General features: G+C 35.7%; 1 protein-coding gene across 1 annotated transcript in view; it reads left to right on the forward strand.

Annotated features, from left to right (window-relative positions):
- Positions 1-20,652, forward strand: part of ZNF451 (zinc finger protein 451) — an 86,290-nt gene that overhangs the window by 14,855 nt on the left and 50,783 nt on the right. Inside the window, exons 4-5 of the mRNA XM_081094145.1 lie at positions 14,592-14,717; positions 20,252-20,363. Of these exons, the coding sequence (XP_080950271.1) occupies positions 14,592-14,717; positions 20,252-20,363 (238 nt within the window). The remainder of the gene's footprint in view (positions 1-14,591; positions 14,718-20,251; positions 20,364-20,652) is intronic.

Raw genomic sequence — 20,652 nt, forward strand, 5'->3', positions numbered from 1 at the left:
TAGAAATTCTTGAATTTCGATAATCAAGTATGTAACTTCTGAAGGGATTTGACAATTGAGTGGGGATAGGGACAAAATGCTGTAGAGTTGGGACAGTTTGTAGTTAAAATTAGTTTCTTGACTACAGAAGAAACATCCTTAACCTGTTTGATTTTTGTTATTTTAAAATCTTTCCCTGCATACTTGAATGATAATGGTGTTATGAAACTAAAAATGAGGACTTGGTCTAGGGAGACAACCCCAGTAGCGTATGGAACTCATAATTAGATAAGTTTTCATATTGTGCCTGTGATGTGCAGAGCCTGTGACAAAATTCTCCATTAGGCTAACCTCTTACGTTTAAATACTTTAGGTTTTCTAGGAGGCCTTGGAATAATTGTAAGTTAATAATTTGGTATTCTCAAAAGGGATGCATCTAATCCTTTTTCTTCAAAATGTTATTTCTTGACTAGACATAAAATATATGTGGACACAATATGATTTCTTGTAGTTACTGTGTATGGAGAAATACTGTTTCCATTAATTGTTATATGAAGTGCCTTTTTCAATTTCACACTTGTTTAAAAGTTAACATTTTGATGTCTTGCATATGTTGCTGGTGATAAGTGAATTTTGTACAGTGATTTTTAATCTTGTAGTTTATTCATTTGTACAATTAATTGCACTATCTAAATGTACTCTCCTTCTGAATGTTTTTTTTTATAGCACTGTTTATCCATTTCAGAAGGTTGTAGAGTATGTCCCTCCTTTATTTAAATAACTTCACAATAGTACATTTTAGTTAATAGTGATTGGCTCAGTTTTTTGGGCATTAAGGCAGCTTTGTTTTCTACCTGTAGGTTGTAGGCTTTCCGATTGAGTCATTTGTCTCCTATCTAGCCATGGTAACACAACTTATATTTGACATTAGGAAAAAGTAGTAAATTTGCCGACACTTTATCTTTCTATTTTTTTTAAGACTGTGTGACAGCTTCCTTATCACTGTAATTGCAATTTAAACTTTGTAAAATTGTGTGGCAGCTTCTTTATCAGTATAATTTTATTATTTACTTAGTCCTCAAAATTGCATTTGAGGGGAGCATAAACTCTGTCAGGCTACTTGGATACTATTTAGTATATCACATTAGTACTGTACTGAGTGATCTGATTAGTAATGTCCTTGAGGTCCCAATACATACAGGATAAATTCTCAATTACCAAATACAAGGAGGTTGGAATAGGCACAGTCCAGAATCCCTTCTAGTTATAAAATTGGATACAGAGTTGAATGACATGGATGAACAGCATTAAATGCTACATTCAGTATTCTTGAGGATGTCATTAATTGATAGGAATTCTAATGAAGGGTTGAAATTATGGATTAGATCTTTGTAGAAAGAGTTTTAAAGATTGCAATAATTGAAAGCTTTTTTTAAAAAATGTGAGGCATATTTTGCCCGTGACTTGCACTATTTAGGTTCCCTCATCTTTTGAAATTTATAATTTTTTACCTAATGTTAACCACAAGTCCAATGGTCATATCTGTATGCATCAGCCAGATCCATTCTATATAGTTTTTCATTAGTGGATACACTTAACAAAAATATACAGGCGGAAGTTATCAGTAAACTGATGATCACTGCATTGAATGCAAATATTTTAGTTATTTTTTTCAGATAGAACAAGTTTTGTAAGCCATTAAAATATCCTTAATGGAATTTTTCTTCCTGGGTGAATGATGAGAATATTGTTTTATTACATCTTTTTTCTCTTATTGATTAGTGGGATGATATTTTTGTACTGCTTTGTCTTTTCATTTGCTTGATTTTATATAATGAAAACTTTTTTATAGTATTGTTTGGTACCATTGAAGTATCTTATTACTGGAAATTATGTTCGCTTACAGTTGGCTATAACTGGAAGTAATCACAGTCCAACCATGACCTTTTGATGGTAGCATATCAGTTCACTCTTTGTATTGATCTTCTTTATGTAACACCTCTTTCTACAATGGTGTCTGATCTTCCCTTAATCTCTTTGATGTAGATTATATTTTTCATTCTGCCCGTATAACTAGCCAGGATTTTGATGTGGCTTTATGTTTGTATATGTAAATACAATGCCTTCAGCATTATTGTAAGAGATTTTCTAGTTTTCTCTTTTAATGTCTTTAAAAAAAAAAGTAGCGAGTCCAGTCTCTTAAACTATTCCCCATCTATTGAACCTTCATTAGTTTTAAATGCTTTCTTGTTTAATGGTAGTATTATTTTCTCATTTCTATATATTCTTCACACAAATGTATTATTACATATAGTTTGTGGTCAATTGCATCTTTTCTCTGTATAAAGATTTTAGGGCCTTCACCATGAATTTATAGTTAGTACAGTTCTGAGATGTGTACTGTATCTTAAAGTTAGCCCGTTTTCTCTAGGTCTTAAGGGCTTTACTGGTTTTGTTGAGGTAACTAACTGTCCATTTCAAATGGTCTCTTAGACTTTCTGATGCCTTGTTAAGAATTCAACAAGAGTTCTCAGGTTGTCTGTACTTTTAGGACTTTGGAGCTCTCTCAAGTTGTATTGAGTTTTCATATATTCCTGAATATATTCCTTGGTAGAGGTGAAGTAAATGCTTTATATCTGGTAATAATTTTAAAATTTTTCCTCTGACCTTAAGTATTTCAAGGGTTATTTTATGAGTTTTGTTAGTTGTCCCTTTATAAGACTAACTTTGAGATGCTATTTTCCCCCCAGGAGCTATCATATGCTTTCTGTTTTGCCCCCCTCCCCCACCTCCGGCCCATAAGAGTGGTTCTATCACAGCATTCAATTTTAAGGGCTACAATTAGACCTCTTGTTAACTCCCATTTTTATTTATGATGACTATGTTTCACAATACTTTCATTTATAATGTAGTAATGTGTTAAAATAACTAGTTGGTTTGTGGTCAACTTTATCTGTACTTATTTTAATTAGTGAAGTAACAATGATGTAAACAATGGGGGCAAAACATTTTTTGTCACCAGTTTTAAATTTTCAGTTCTATTTTTAAAACATTTATTTACATTAAGCTTCCTGCTGTTAGGTGTGCAGCCCATTCCTTTCTGTCTTGTGTAGAATATAGTTAATTTGTGATTAGTCTCATTTAGAATCTGAGCACAGAGTTGCATGCATGTTGGTCTTTGTTTAATAGCTTGAAACAGCACCTATTTTCTTTTACTTTTGGCAAAAATATATTTTGACAGATCTTGGAAGCACCTTGATAGCCTTGAGTCTAATTGTCATCTGCCTGAGAAGGAAGTAGAGGAGAGAAACTTCATTTATAGAACTTATATTTACTAGGCTGCTAATTGCAAGGCACTCAAGGTGGACATTCACCCTTATTTTGTAGATGAGGAAATGAAATTTACCAATAAGCCACTTGTTCAAGCAGTGGAACTGAGCTTTGAATACAGATTCTATTCCTTCATAGTCTCAAGTCAACATTGTACTAGGGTGCCTCCCTGTGTTTTTCAAGGTTCCACTCAAATCTTACCTCTCTGATTATCTTATTTGAGATATACTAATCTTTGTCTTCCATGATATACACTAATCTTTGATATATACTAGTATTTGTATTTGTACTCTTGTCCCTTAGTATTTGATGCCTTATATTAACTAATTCCTGGTTATTTCGCTTGTCAGATAAAAAACCCCGAACATCTTAGTTCTCCCATTGAAGTTTTACTGTGCTAGGCTAAGATTATTCTTGATGCATAGTCATTGGCTTCTCTTTCATATGTTGCTTATTTGCAATTCTATTTATTTTCAGCACTGATTGTTTAAGTCAGTGGTGGGGAAAGTCTGGCCCTCAGGCCACATAAGGCTGTGAAATCATTTGGTCTGGCTCTGCTAAGGCATTAGAGGTGAATTAATTAAATGTTTGACCAAATAAAGCAGGCTAATATTTAAGTTGATAATTTTGTATGGCCCGAGACTGATGATATAAATATCCAACTGGCCCATGGCAGAAAAAAGGTTCCCCACCCCTGGTTTAAGTAATGGTTCTTACTGCTTCTTTTTTCTTTGTTCTATCCTTTTTGTTACACCCATTTTGTTTGAGATATACACTTAAACACTTTTTTTACTGGTAACTTGAGGATATTGGCTTAATGGAAGGAAGGTAGAATGATGCAAAGCATATAGTATTTGAATTCCAAACACCTTGACCTGAGTATTAGCAAGTCACTTATTTTCTGAGCCTCTGTTTTTCTACTTTCAAATGAGGTAATGCCTAGAAATACTTTGAAAACTCGAAAGCCCAATATAGATTTTCTTCAGTAGTTCTGCTATTTCTGTTCATATTGGTAGATTTCTTGTTACTGTGGGATGGTATTGAATATAAATACAGATACATCTTAAGATGTATTTAATAGCATGTAATAGTTTTGTGTCATCAGATCATGTTCTTCTTGTTTTCAGTTTTTTAAGGCTGAATTAGACTATATTGCAAGCCCAGCAATGGACTCTCATTGAAAGACATTTAAATAAAATAGTCTCTTTTCTCAAGAGCAAGCTAAGAAATGTTCATAATAAACGATAAAAAAATTAAAGAGAATGTAGAATGAAGAGCTAGGATATGTAGGTATGTGTATACAATTTTTGATGGATGGTATTTTGTCATTTTGTGTCAGTGTTGAAAACTAATCTTTTTATTTGTCAAACATCTCTCAATAATTGCCATGTGCAGGCAGGTACTGAGGAATGTCTGGGGATGCTGGGAGTTAACACATTGTGGACCAGTAGTTTTATTGCTAGCTTTACCCAGTGGCCAGACAAGTTTCTCTTGAATGAGTACAAAAAACGTTTTACATAAATGTTAAAGGCACGCTTTAAAATGAAATACCCATTGCATTTTGAAGTTATTTATTACATGTGCTTACAAGCTAATGTCTTTTTAAAGTACGATTGGCTACAAGCCTTAGAACGGACAACATGAGAATTCTCGTGATCTGTCCGCAATGTGTTAAGAGATGTTATATTAAGAGAAAGGAATACCAGTACAGTGTAATTATCCTGTTTAGAGAAATGCCTGTCATGAAGTTGGGACAAAAGAGAGATTCATCTGGAGGGTCAAGGAAGCTTTTCTTACCAAATTCTTGAGCTGAAGTTTGGAACATGATCAGAAAAGGGTGTTGGTGTTGGACTAGTGGAGAATAGGAGCAAGGCAATTGGGTGAAGGAATCAGTGTGTGCAGGGCATGGGAACATTTTGTTTCTGGTTTCAGAATTGTAAGAAACGGCCCTTAGAGGCTAAAATTGGAGGAGATTAAGTTGAAGGAAGAGGATACATTACCCATGAAATCATTGGTTCCTATCTATTCAGAGTGTACTGTTCGTGTGTAGCCTTTACTTGTAGAAAGTAAAGTCTGTCTATAGGTTGGTTTGTACTGTAGTCCACTGTAGACATCCAGAGCAAATATTTTTCTTCCTGAGCTGAGTCAAAGGAGAGCTCTCAATCAGTGCACCTCTAGCCCTAGGGACAGCTCAAGCATTGAAATAGAACTGAGATAGTGGTTGAGAATAACTTTGAAGATGAACAGGATAATGTCCCTGAAGTGGAATGTGACATCCCATTATGGGTGTATAGTTGCATACTTTAGGATTGTCTATTGGCAGTGTATCCTCAGAGTAGCTAAATGTGGGTAATTTGCCTGTGTGTTGGCTTACAGATCATTTGTGGGTGGACTTGGGGAAAATGAAGATATTTCTAAAAAGTTGCTTCATTGTAGTTATGAGGTATTGTATTGAAGGAAGGGCCTGTGAACTTCGTGCAAGTGGTATCTCCAGTGGCACCCAAAGCACATTTTGCCAACTTTCTGTTTGTTTTTTTCTTTGGTTTGATTTTCTTGCTGCTGTTGTCACTTTCACCGTTTCTCTCTGCATAATTCATCCTTTTTTTTTTTTTTTTTCTTGTGCCAGAGGTAGAGCAGTGGCACTCAGGATTAAAATGATGTAACTCTGCTTTGCTTTGCTTTGCTTTATATTCAGAGATATTTTTTAATTCCTTTAAGTTCCAAAGTTACATTTATTTATTTATTTTTGCCCTATACTGAAGGAGAATCAAAGTCATCCTTCCTAGAAGGGATTTTTATACATACAGATATTGGCAGTTTACCCAAAAGACAATACAGGAAGAACCTTGTTTAACAGGCTCAATGGTAGTAGCCTTCTGAACTTACTAAATTACAGAATGGGGTATAGTTGTATGTATGTTTTAAAATTTGTTCATATAAAGTAGATGAAAAAAAAATGAAGTAGATGTTCTGTGTACTTTGTATTTGTAAACAATAACCATTTGGAGAAGGAAGGAGATTGCTTTGTACAAAAGGCTTGTTTCCTGGGTCCAAAGCTTTGCTGCTGGAGATGGTAAATAAATATTGTATTGCTTTGCTGTGTTTATTTCTTCTGCTTTATCTGTATTTGAATATAAAATTCTTGAGGAAAATTGTTGCTTTTCAAAATGTTTTTCGGCATGTAACTTGAGTTATGAGTTGGGCAGAAGAAACTTCTGGTAAACAGCACTTCTAGGGGTGCAAACTTCAGACCGAACTATGGACCAAAGCTTTAGGATGGGCAATTTGACTTTGTATGAAGTAATGCAGTTTCAGGAATTCTTTTCAAGTGCACTAGTCAGATGTATAATACAATTTGCAAAGTTAATTTATGCTACTTTTGCAATTGGTTGCTCCTTTGAGCTTTTTTAAAATTGGGATCCCTTACATAGAAGATAAAGATATAGGTGATCCTCCTATTGGTGCTCCTCTGACTAATCAGTGCCAGCTGACACTCAGATATCCTATATAATAAAAGGCTAATATGCAAATCCACCAAACTGTGGAAGGACTGGTCCCTACAATGTGCACTGACCATCAGGGGGCAGATGCTCAATGCAGGAGCTGCCCTCTGGTGGTCAGTGTGCTCCCACAGGAGCGCGCTGCTCAGCCAGAAGCCAGGCTCACAGCTGGAGACTGTAGCAGTGGTGGTGGGAGTCTCCCACCTCCGTGGCAGCACTAAGGATGTCTGACTGACGGCTTAGGCCCATTCCCTGCTAAGCCATTTGTCAGTCGGACATCTCCTGAGGGCTCCTGTTCTGCGAGAGGGTGCAGGTCGGGCCGAGGGAACCCCCAGAGTGCATGATTTTTGTGCACTGGGCTTCTAGTAACAATGTAAATAAACCTCTGCCTTGTATTGTTTTATCTCTATTCCCTCTCCCTTTCTTCACCACCCTCCTACCTCCTACAACTTTCATCTTTTTTTATTCCTGGCTTTTTTTAGTAGCCAAAAAGTGCTTTGGTGAGTCAGGGAACTGGGTTGTTGCATCACTTCTCTGGATAATAACTATTTTTACAGAGTGTTTTCTCATAGGGTCTGTCACCTGGTGTGGGACATAGAGCAGAATTATTCTATTTCACAGTGGTCCAGTAACTATATTCACATTTTTCATTAAAAAATGCTTAATTTTTATCATTTTTGTTAGTTACTCAATAACTAAAGTATTTTTTAGAGATTAGTAATAATGATTTTAAAATATAAATCATTTGTCTATCATTAAAGAGCCACAAAATGATCTGTGCCCTAGCTAGTTTGGCTCAGTAGGTAGAGCATCGGCCTGTGGACTGAAGGGTCCCGGGTTCGATTAGGGTCAAGGGCACATGCCCGGGTTATGGGCTCAATCCCAGCAGGGAGTGTGCAGGAGGAAGCTCGTCAGTGATTCTCTCTCATCTTGATGTTTATATCTCTCCCTTTCCCTTCCTCTCTAAAGTCAATAAAAATATATTATAAAAAATGATCCATTGCCACAAGCTGTTATAAAATGATAATTTCTCCTGTGCAAGACCCACTTTTCATTACTGAGTTTCTAGAGATTGCTTTACAAACGAAGAATTGCTACTTATATCCTCTATTTTCTTTGATTTGATCTTGGCAAATATTTTTAGAAAACTGATTTAGCAAGTTATGGCAATAACAAGTGACTTAGAGGCTCTACTTTTGGGTGAGCTGATGAGTGGAAAGTAAAGTGAAAGATCTGCCTGTATTTAATTTGAGAAAATTTGGATGCAGAAATTCTTACCAAAATATTTCCAAACTAAATTCTACAGTAGATATGTCCAAGTATCATACAACATAATCAAGTGGGATTTATTCTGGGGATGTAAGGATGGGTCAACATTTGCAAATCAGTCCACATGAACACCACATTGACAAAATGAAGGATAAAAATTATATAGATACAGAAAAAGCTTTTGACAAAATTCATACATTTATGGTAAAAACCCTAAACGAAGTGGGTATAGAGGGAATGTACCTTGGCATAATTAAGGCCATATATGACAATCCCCCAGGTAACATAATTAACAGTGAAAAGTTGAAAGCTTTTCCTCTGAGATTAGGAACAAGACAAGGATGCCACTCTGCCACTTTTATTCAACACTAGAGGCCCGATGCACAAAATTCATGTAAAGAGCGCGGCCCTCGCAGCCTCGCCTGGCCCTTGCAGCCCCTCGCAATCCCGGCTTCATCTGGAAGGTCGTCTGGATGATTGTCCTGCTGTTCAATCTAATTAGCATATTAGCTATTATAGTATAGGAATTAGACCAGCAAAGAAAAGGCATCCAACTAGAGATCAGAAAGGAAGAAGTAAAACTCACAATTTGCTGATGATATACTATATAGATGGTTCCTGATTTAAGATGGTTTGCCTTTAGGATGGTGTGAAAGTGATACACATTCAGTAAAAACTGGCGGGGCTAAGCTATGTTTGGTAGCTTAAGTGTATTAAATGCATTTTTTACTTACAATCTTATCAACTTAAGATGAGTTTATTGGGACATAAACCCATTATAAGTCAGGGAACATCTATATGTTGAAAACCCTAAAGACTCCAGCAAAAAAACAGGACTAATAAATGAATTCAATCATTAAAGTTGCAGGATAAAAAGTTAATATACAGAAGTTTTATACACTAATAACGAACTATCAGAAGAAGAAATTAAGAAAATTCCATTTATAATTGCGTCAAAAAGAATAAAATACCTAGGTATATATTTAACCAGGGAGATGAAAGACCTCTACACTGAAAAGTATAAGACATTGGTGAAAGAAATTAAAGAATGCACAAATAAATGAACAGATAATTTTGTGCACATGTATGAGAAGAACTAATATTATTAAAATGTCCATAGTATCCAGTGCATACACATATTCAATGCAATTCTTATTTAATTCAAACAGCATTTTTCACAGAGCTAGAATAAGTCCAAAATTTATATGGAACCACAGAATACCTTGAATAGCCAAAGTAATCTTGAAAAAGAACAGAGAGAGCACACTTTTTGATTTCAAACTATATTACAAAGCTATAATCAAAACAGTATGATTTTGGCATAAAAACTGATACATAGATTAATGGAACCAAAGAGCCCAGAAATAAACCCACATATATATGGTCAATTAATTTATGACAAAAAATCTCTTCAATAAGTGGTAGTAGGAAAACTGGACAGCAACATGCAAAAGAAATTAAACTAGACCACTGTCTTACACCATGCACAAAAATTAACTCAAAATGTTTGATTACAGACTTGAATGTAAGACCTGAAACCATAAAACTCCTAGAAAGAAACAGGCCCCTTGACATCAGTCTTGTCATTTACTTTCTGATCTGACTCCAAAAGAAAAACAAGTGGGACTATATCAAACTAAAAATTTGCACAGCAAAGGAAACCATCAAAATGAAAAGGCAGTTTACTGAATTGGAGAAGATGTTTGCAAATTATATATTCAATAAGGGGTTAATATCCAAAATGTATAAATAACTTAAAAGCAAAAAAACCCAATTCAATTAAAAATGGACAGAAGATATGAACAGTTTTCAAAGAAGGCTTACAGATGGACAACAGCCACATTGAAAAATGTTCAACATCACTAATTATCAGGGAAATGCAAATCACAACCACAATGAGCTATTACCTCACTTCTGTTAGAATGGTGGCCATTATTAAAATGACTAGAAATAAGTGTTAAAGTAGATGGAGAGAAAGGGGAACACTCATACACTGTGGGAATGTAAATCGATGCAACCACTATGGAAAACAATATGGAGATGCCTCAAAAAATTAAAAATAGCACTACCATATGACCTAGCTATTCCACTTCTGAGAATTTGAGAAAAGTAAATCCCCCAAAATACTAATTAAAAGCAGTATATGCACCCATATGTTCATTGCTGCATTGTTTATAGTAGCCAAGGTATAGAAACAACTGAGTGTCTGTTAATGGATGATTAAGAAAATGTGATACACACACACATACACACACACACACACAATGAAATAATAGTGAAGTAAGTTAGACAAATACTGTCTGATTTCACTTGTATGTGCAATCTTTAAAAAATGAAAACAAAACTTATACAGAGAACAGGTTGGTGGTTATCAGAGGGGAAGGGTTTGGGGGTTGGAGGATGGATAAAATGAGTGAAGGGACTTCAATTGTATGGTGACAGTTGGTTACAATACTTATTTTGGTGATTACTTTGTATTGTGTACAAAGATCAAATTACACCATATACTTGTAACTAATATAGTGTTATATACCAAGTTTACCTCAAAAATTAGTATAAAAATAAGAAAATATTTGAGAAAATTATTCAAGAGACCTTCTTTGAAAAGTTTTATAAAACAGTTTATAGCCAGTTTTTTCAGCATTCAATACCAGTTTGTAATACCAAAGTGGGGTTGACAAGCATGTGGCACTTAATTTTCTATTCTATAATACATTTCGGGATTGAGAGTGAATATTTAATGAAACAGGCATTCGCAGACCAATATTAAAAGGAAGTCAACTCATAAAGTCATTTCAGTATGCATTAATGAAGACTAGACAGTTGAACAGAAATTTGGGTTCTAATAAAATTTCTTTGTGACTTAATTAGCTTCCTTTTGAATAAATCTATTAAACATTGAGGAATTATATTTATGATAGGAAAAGCTAATGATTTTACTTTCTATATTTAAAATCCAAACCAGAAAAGCAGTAGGTCAGGTCTAAGTTGAATAATACTTTTAAGTTTTAAGTTTTAACTTTTAATTTGACTATATGTACTTTTAATATTTTAAATACATTTTAAAATACAAATCAGTACATGTGCTTTGGATTTTTTAAAAGCATATATGTAATTAAAGGGAAATACACACTTATGAGTATGTTTTAGTAATGCTTTTTGCTTTAAAATAGTAATGGTGTTTGACATCAGAACTGTGTAAAAATATTTACTCAGTAGCCATTAAGCCTGTTGAACTGAAAATGACTTACCCTAATTCTTGCTTAATATCTATTTGTTAGGTTTGGAAAGTAATGTAACCTACTTATTACATTATTAGAGACAAAAATCTAGAGGGGAAAAAAATACAATTTACTACTAGATTATGTTCCTTCTAAATACAAAATTTTCATCTGTCTTTATGAAGAGTATATGTTAAATGTAGTTTTATAAGGCATAAATTAGTGATTTAAGCCAAATCCATTAACGTTTTCAAACAAGAGATTGGGATTCTCAACAGTTTTTGTCCTTATACAGTCTTGTTCATTGATAAGTGAAATTTTGTTAATTTTATTACATTGCTGATTGTAGAAATATTAGAAAGTAGAATTTAAAAAAGAGAAAACTCTCCAGACAAAAATAACTATTAACATTTTTATTTATACCTGCTAGATTTTACTTACATATTTTTAAAGGAATCATTTTTACTTTTTTTAAAAAATAGATTTTTATTGATTTCAGAGAGAGGAAGGGAGGGAGATAGAAACATTAATGATGAGAGAAAATCATTGATCAGCTGCCCCCTGCACAACCCCTACTGGGGATCGAGCTGGAAACCTGTGCATGTGCCCTGACCAGGGGTTGAACCATAACCTCCTGGTTAGAGAGGGTCGACACTCAGCCCCGAGCCACACTAGCTGGGCTCTAATAGAAAAATTTTTAAATTAAGATTTTATTTATTTATTTAAAAAATTTTAGGTTCACAGCAAAATTCAGATGAAGGTACAGGGATTTCCCATATACTGCCTGTTCCCAGACATGCATAGCTTCCCCTATTATCAACATCCCCCAAAATAGTGGTACATTTGTTATAATTGATGAACCTACATTGACCTATCATTATCACCGAAAGTCATTAGAGTTCACTCTTGTAATTCTGTGGCTTTGGACAAATATATAATGACAAGTATCCACCTTTATAGTATTATACAGAATAATTTACTGCCCTAAAATTTTTTTGTACTTAGCTAATTTATCCCTCTCTCCCTTTCCACAAAGCCCCTGGCAACTACAGATCTTTTTTTACTATCACTATAGTTTTGCCTTGTCCAGAATTCCATATGGTTAGAATCATGCCTTTTTAGATTGGCTTGTTTCCTTTAGTGATATGTATTTCCTTTTCCTTCATGTCTTTTCATGCCTTGATAGCTTGTTTCTTTTCAGAAAGAATAATATTTCATCACCTGGATGTACCACAATTTATTCATTCACCTACTAAAGGACATCTTGGTTGTGTTCAAGTTTTGGCAATTATTCATAAAGCTGCTGTAAACATCTAATTATACAGGATACTTCACCCCTAACTTTGCTTATTTTATTTGCACGTTTTTCTTAGGAAGATCATATCATCTGTGAACAAAGAGGGATTTATTTCTTCCTTAATTTGTGGTTTGGTGTCTGACATTGACTTGGGAAAATTCAAAGTTATTATTGTTTCCTATGTATTCTATCCCTTTCTTCTTCCATTATTCCCATTATGCATATATTATATCTTTTGGAGTAGTTTTTGGATATTCTGTTGCATTTTTTAGTCTTTTTTCTCTTTGTTTTTCAGTTTTGCAAGTTTCTTTTGACATATCCTTAAGTGCGAAGTGTGCAGTAGCAAGTCTATCAAAGCATTCTTCATTTTGATTAGAGTATTTTTTAAAATCTCTCCAGATTTCTCTTTGGTTCTTTATTAGGATTTCCATATCACTTACATTACACATCTGTTCTTGCATGTTGCCATTTTTCCATTAGAGCCCTTAGCATATTAATCAAAGTTGTTTTAAATTCCTGATTTGATTATTCCAGCATCCCTGCCATGTCTGCCATTCTGTGCTTGCTCTGACTCTTCAGACTGTTTTTTGCCTTGTAATTTTTTCTTGAATGGTGGACATAATGTACTAAGTAAAAGAAACTGGTAACTAGGCCTTTAGTAATATAGTGGTAAGGTATGGGAGAAGTGGTGCCATTCTTTAATCCTGTGATTAGGACTTCGTCTTGGTGAGCCTGTGTCCTGGGACTGAACTTCAGCAGTGCTTCTGAGTCCATCCCCGCAGTGGGGCAAGCTAGTTAGAGGGGCCTGGATTGGGTATTTCCCTTCTCCTATGTGGAAAGCGGAAGGGAGTTGAAGTTGGGTATTTCCCTTCCACCAGGTTTGTTAAGCTCTGATAAAACTCTAACAGGTTCCAGCCGTGGGCAAACTACGGCCCATTTGAAATGAATAAAACTAAAAGAAAAAAAAGACCGTACCCTTTTATGTAATGATGTTTACTTTGAATTTATATTAGTTCACACAAACACTCCATCCATGCTTTTGTTCCAGCCCTCTGGTCCGGTTTAAGAACCCATTGTGGCCCTTGAGTCAAAAAGTTTGCCCACCCCTGGGTTAGACTCTGGTAAAAGTTTCTCTTGAGCACAGACCTTGTTAAGAAGAGAAATATCTGGCATATTCCCCCCAGCTATTGACAGCATTAGGGGATTTTGGTCCAGTCTTCACTGTGAGAACCTGGTAAAACTCCTGGAGGTAAATTCACAAAAGTGTGAGGGTCTCCCATGACTGGATCCCCCTGGAGTTTTATTCACACTGAGCTTCAAGCAATTCATCAATTATAGTTCAGGTTTTCCTACTCAGTAGCGGTTCCTGCTGTAGTTTCTACTCATGGGTTTCCTCACTACTCAGTTGTGATTCTTTGAATTTGCCTCCTCCCCTCCCCCATCTCTCAGTACTGTCACCTCACTTTGATGAATTTCAGAGATGTTGACTTACCAGTTTGTTCAGCTTTTTGATCATTGTTAGGATGGAATGGCAACTGCTAAGCTCCTTACATGTTGGACTGGGAACTGGAAGTTAGATCTACTTTTTTAAATCAATAGTTTCTCTTAAATGAATACTGTCCTGGCATTGCTGAAAAACTAGAGCCAAGGATGTTTGTACTTTTTGACTGTAAACTAATGGCTTGATGGCATTACCTTATAGACTCAGCACAAAGCAATGCCCAACTTCTCAATATCCAGATGATGATAACGTAAATAAAGATGATAAATGTCCTACCCGCTAGTTTATCTGACTTTGAAAACCAAGGTGCTCGTGGGTGATGGGCTGACCTACAAAGTAACACAGGAAGTATAAGATGCACAGGACAGTTTCTTAGAGGTTTGATAGTGGTAAAGGTAAGTACTTCTTTAGTGCAACCACTCTTTTGTAAATGGATATATGTTACCCCAAAGCTAAATTGGTTAAAAGGAATGAAAATTGTTTTTTAATTATAGGGTGATGTTAAACATAAAGACCATATTGACCACCAGAAGGATAAAGTTGCCTTAACTCTGGCTCGTCTAGCCCGCCATGTTGAAGTGGAGAAACAGCAGAAAGAAGAGAAGAATAGAGCATTCAGGGTATGTGGCTATTTTAATTGGTGTTTTACCAAATTATAGAATTGTTTATAATAAATTTGTAAAGAGAAGTTTGTAATAAATGAATAATTGAATCCATGTTCAGTGTGGATTCTAGACATCAACTTAGTAGTAATTCATAATAGCTTTTTACATCTCTGTTTTTAGTTTGATAGATTCTGATCATATATGTATATAGGAAAAAAAGGATTACGTTAGTGGATTTTATTTTTGGAAATTAAAAATCATTTGATTACTCAAAGCAAATGAGCAATTAAAGTGTTTCTGGTTACTTTATCACAAGAGTGAAAATTGTTTATCAGATTTGTATGTATAAACTGTTGAAAGGTTATTTTCTACTAAATAGAGACAGTCCACTTTCTCAGATTTCAGCCTGTCCTTTCAGATTAAATCGATTACTAAAAGAAATAAATTTGAATCAGGGTTGTAGAAGAGCTGCTGTGTGGAAAGTGAAGCCTAATTTAGAATCTCGTGGAATATATTTTCCTTGACTTGCTGAAGAAAGATCCAAATGAAATTACTTATAAAACTCCCTCAATATTGATAAATGTCTATTAGGAGTAGAATGTTGATGAGTTGGGTAAAAATATAAGCTTCATAGTAGGATTTTAAAAATGGAAATTGAAATCAGGGCTCCTCCAATAGCTGTTTGGATTTTAGCAGGTCACTTACCTTTTATAGACTTTGAGCTTCAATCTGTAAAGGGAAAGAGTTGGAGATGATCTTCCAGGTTGGGATAAGTTCTATGATTTTATAATCTTAACATCTGTTTTTTTTTTTTTCTTTCATTACTTATTCATTGGTTATTATAAAGGAATGTATATATTTCTATAGCTTGTGTTTTAGTATACCCTAATTTGATATAAAATAATTAATCTTTAAATTTAGAACTAGGTTTATTTGGGGACTTTAACTTTATCATGTAATACCAATTAAATTAGAGCATAGTCTTCTAATTGTATATTTATGATATTTAGTGGATAGTGATATTTAAAAAATAGGATTATTTCTTTTCTGGTAGAAACATGATTTAACTTTAAGGAAGATTCTTTCCCAAAACTATGTTAAATGTGTTGCTTATGGGTCATGGAGAAAATCTCTTTGAGAGAGATATGGTTTTTGAGCTGTCCTCCCATTCTGCAGATTTCCTGAGTAATGCTAGCCTAGCTTCTTTTCCCAGGCAATGTTAATGGACACATCCTATATAATAAAAGGGTAATATGCAAATTGTCTCCTCTACTGGGATTTCAACCAGAGTTTGACCAGGGGGTGGGGCCAGCCTGCCAACCATCTAGGACCCCTTCTTCTGGCCTGCCTGGTCCGATCGGCCCCGATTGGGGCAGGCCGACCAGACGCCACTCCTGCACGAATTTGTGCATCTGGTCTAGTAGATAATAAAACTTTCATGACGAGTTCAGAATCTTATAGTCACTATGACAACCAAGGGTTTTCTCAAGGGAAGTTTTAACCTCCATCTATGTTCATTTGTTATATTAAAGACTTTACCTTAGCATTGAAGAAAGTTTTTTGAAATTTTTGTTTAACCAACTGTAAAGAATAAATTTATGTTTTCTAAGAGAAGCTGATCGACACAGATGTTTTAGCTCATTGATTGTTATCCATACATGATTTTTTTTGGTTGTTCCTATTTGGATAAGTTTGTGTTTTTTTTAAAACATGGATAAGTTTTTTTGTTTTTTTTAAAAACTAGATGCCAGACAACAAAAACAAATTACCCAGAAAGGAAGATAATGAAACTGAAATAAAAATAATTCTTGCCCAGCCAGGTGTGGCTCGGTGGTTGAGCGTCAACCCAGGAACCAGGAGGTCACTGGTTCAATTCCGGTCAGGACACATGCCTGGGTTGCAGACTCAGTCCCAGTGTGGGGCGTGCAGGAGGCAGCCAATCGATGATCCTTTCTCATCATTGATGTTTCCATCTCACTCTCCCTCTCCCGTCCTCTCTGAAATCAATTAAAAAATTTTAAAAAAATAATTATTGAAAAATTCTAGTGGTTGATAAATAACTCTGAGTAAAAAAATATATTTGTGAATGTTGTCTCACTATTAAAATGGATTGTCCATCTTCATGATGTTAAATGAAAGGAAAAGAAAATTCATTCAAGTCTTTGTTGGATAAATAACATTCAGAGATAATGTGCTGTGCTGACTAGATAACCAGCTAAGCTCCCACCAGCTTAGCTTATATTTCAGGAGTTACGATGACGTGCAAGAAGTAATGTAACCCTAAAGTTTATGGAAGTAGCTTTGTGATATAGAAAAAAGGGCAGCACATTTGGAGATGATTTCAGCCAGCAAACGTTTTTTTAGCATTGACTTAGGCCACAGAGTTAAAATTCTATTGTGAGAAATGGCAAAGAACATTTTTTAAAAACTTCAAAAAAAATTATTGGTATTGTTTAACATAAGTAGACTACTTGCTGGCATGCAGTAATATTTAACATCAATATGGTAATTTAATTTAAAGGTTTTTACTGTGATAGATTTTTGTAAGGAATGTCAATACATGTTTAATTTTGTAAATAAGAAAAAAATCTTTATAGCCTCCTGGAAGTTTGCCATATTGCTTTCTTTGGATAGACTATCTTTGTTTCCCATAGCATGTTATTCAGAACACTGATCCTGTAGGATATACTTTGAAAAAAAGTAATAAGTGATTTACTAAGTTGGGATACTGCATACTCTATGGATGAAAAATCACAGGCATGTTATCGTACCTTAACGTTTTGGAAGTCCTGCAGGAAAGGAGCCTTTTAAACTTGATATTAAAACCAGTCCTATATAATAAAAGCCGAGGTGGCGTCGCACGACGTCACAAGATGGTCGCCACAAGATGGCCGGAAGGGGAGGGCAGTTGGGTGAACAGGCCAGCAGGGGAGGGCAGTTTGGGGGGACCAGGCCTGCAGGGGAGGGCAGTTGGGGGCCATTGTGCCAGTAGGGAAGGGCAGTTGGGGGCGATCAGGCTGGCTGGGGAGGGCAGTTGGGGGTGAGATCAGGCCTGTGGGGGAGGTCAGTTGGAGGTGAGATCAGGTCGGCAGGGGAGGGCAGTTGCGGGTGATCGCGCTGGCAGTGAACAGCAGTTGGGGGCAATCAGGCCAGCAGGGGAGCAGTTAGGCATCAATCAAACCGGCAGAGGAGCAGTTAGGGGGCTATCAGGCTGGCAGGCAGAAGCAGTTAGGGGCAATCAGGCAGGCAGGCAGGCGAGCCATTAGGAGCCAGCAGTCCTGGATTGTGAGAGGGATGTCTGACTGCAGTTTTAGGCCCGATCCCTGTAAACTGGCAGTCGGACACTCCCCGAGGGGTCCCAGATTGGAGAGGGTGCAGGCCAGGCTGAGGGACACCCCCCCCCCCACCTACGAATTTCGTACACCGGGCCTCTAGTGTTTCTGTTACTTATGTTGATACAGAGGATTTTTTAATATAACAATGCATATTAACATCTTTGAGAATATGTCTTCTATAGCTGTATTTGAACAATATTGTAAGATTTTTTTCAGATGAAAATTTTGAATCTCCCTATCCTTCTACTTACTCTTCTTGACAGAAGATCCTGTTATTGCTAACTAGGCCATTCATTATTCTGACCTATGTCTTGAAAATGTAATGTTCATGAATTTGTCATTTCTTGTTAAGAATATAAGCTTTTTGAGACACAATACTGTTTAAGTGCATGGATCCTACTATCATATTACAAGAATTTAAATCCTGGAATTGTTACTTATCCTTCAGCAATTTATTTGACCTTGGTTTACTTCAGTTTCCCATTATAAAATGGGAACAATAGCCCTAGCCGGTTTGTTCAGTGGATAGAACGTTGGCCTGTGGACTGAAGAGTCCCAGGTTCAATTCTGGTCAAGGGCACATGCCCAGGTTGCTGGTTCGGTCCCCATTGGGGGGTGTGCAGAAGGCAGCCAATCGATGATTCTCTTTCATCATTGATGTTTCTCATCTCCCTCCTCCTCTCTTCTCTAAAATGAATAACAAAATATATTAAAAAAATAAAATGGGAACAATAGTACCTATCACAGAGTTATTGTGAGAAGTTCCTCACATGGTAGGTGGTTAATAAGTGTTAATGATTAGATACAGCATGATTAGAGAATATGCAAGTAGATTTATAGGTAATCTAACTAGAAAGATTTAGAGACTCTTAACGGTCTGAAGTATATAATTTAGTGGTTTGCACTGGCCTGCTCTGCTGTCTGTTTTGTAAATAAATTTTTATTGGAACATAGCCATGCCCATTTGTTTACATATTATCTGTGGCTGCTTTCATGCTACAGTAGCAGAGTTGAGTAGTTACAATAGAGACTGTTTGGGCTACAAAGCCTAAAATATTTGCTATCTGGCCCTTTATGGAAAAAGTTTGCCAATCCTTGATCTAGGTGGCAATAAATGCTTTATATTGGCATATATTAAGTACTAATTAAGTGTCTGCTCAAAGTAATGTTATTCACTGAACAACTATTTAATAGGCTTCTCTTCATTTCACACTGTACAGGGTGGGACAAAAATAGCTTTACAGTTGTGAGTATGAGAAACAGTTTATGTTTGTATTATTATTTATTTATTATTGTATTATTTTTTTTAATATATTTTATTGATTCTTTACAGAGAGGAAGGGAGAGGGACAGAGAGTTAGAAATATCGATGAGAGAGAAACATCGACCAGCTGCCTCCTGCACACCCCCCACTGGGGATGTGCCCGCAACCAAGGCACATGCCCCTGACCGGAATCGAACCTGGGACCCTTCAGTCCGTAGGCCGACGCTCTATCCACTGAGCCAAACCGGTTTGGCTATTGTATTATTTTTCATATGAATAACTATAAACCTACTTTGCCCCACCCTGTAAAAGAAAAATTGGGGGGGAAGTACAAAAGTTTTTAACCAATGGAACCAGACAACAGGGGCGTGAGGGCATGAGTGTGGGGGGGGATAGGGGGTAATGTGGGGATAAAGGACATATATGTAATAACTTAATCAATAAAAAATCATTAAAAAAAAGTACATAAGTTTAAAAATGCAACTAATCATATCTCCATTCCGAGATTTAGCCATTGAATTTAATATATTTATTTTCAGCCTTGTTCCCCTCTGTAGATAAAGTTACACATATCTTGATATTAATCTTTGTTTATATTTGGTCTTATTTGTTTTATACTACTTGGTGGCTTGCTTGATACCAAAAGTATGTTTCTCCTTCATAAAAAAGGGGTTAGTGTTTCTATTGACTTTAATGAAATGTATTTACCATAATATACTTAACGAGTGCCCTATTGTTGGAGATATAGGTTGTAGTGAACTTTGTGCAGATGTAGATAACATTAGATCAACATGTTAGAGCATGAACCTTTGTTTTGGGACCTAGGTGTGGAGTTCCAAGGATAAATAAAAGGTAATCAGTACTTACTGGTGACTTATATGTCAAAATCTTTTCTCCAGGAAACCAGATTAGTAATCATAGTTGATTGATTTTTTTCTTAATATCTTTAGGAAAAAGTTGATTTTCAGCATGCTCATGGGTTGCAAGAATTGGAATTTATTCGAGGACATTCTGATACAGAAGCAGCAAGACTGTGTGTGGACCAGTGGCTAAAAATGCCAGGTACTCTTTAGAGATGAGTGGAACATGAAGGTTCCCTAGCTTCTCTACAGTTTTAAGACATTATGTTCATTTATTCGGTTGCTAATGAATATATAAAGTATTGACAATTAATTTTAGTGAATCTTAATAATGGCCTACTTTACCAATTACTTTCCTACTTTGGCAAAAGTATATTTTGAGTGTAAATAGTATAGATCATCCTTGAGCTCATTAGACAGTGATTCTCAACCTTCCTAATGCCGCGACCCTTTAATACAGTTCCTCATGTTGTGGTGACCCCCAGCCATAA

This window comes from Myotis nattereri, assembly GCF_964212035.1.
Source record: "Myotis nattereri genome assembly, chromosome: 6".
Lineage (NCBI taxonomy): Eukaryota > Metazoa > Chordata > Mammalia > Chiroptera > Vespertilionidae > Myotis > Myotis nattereri.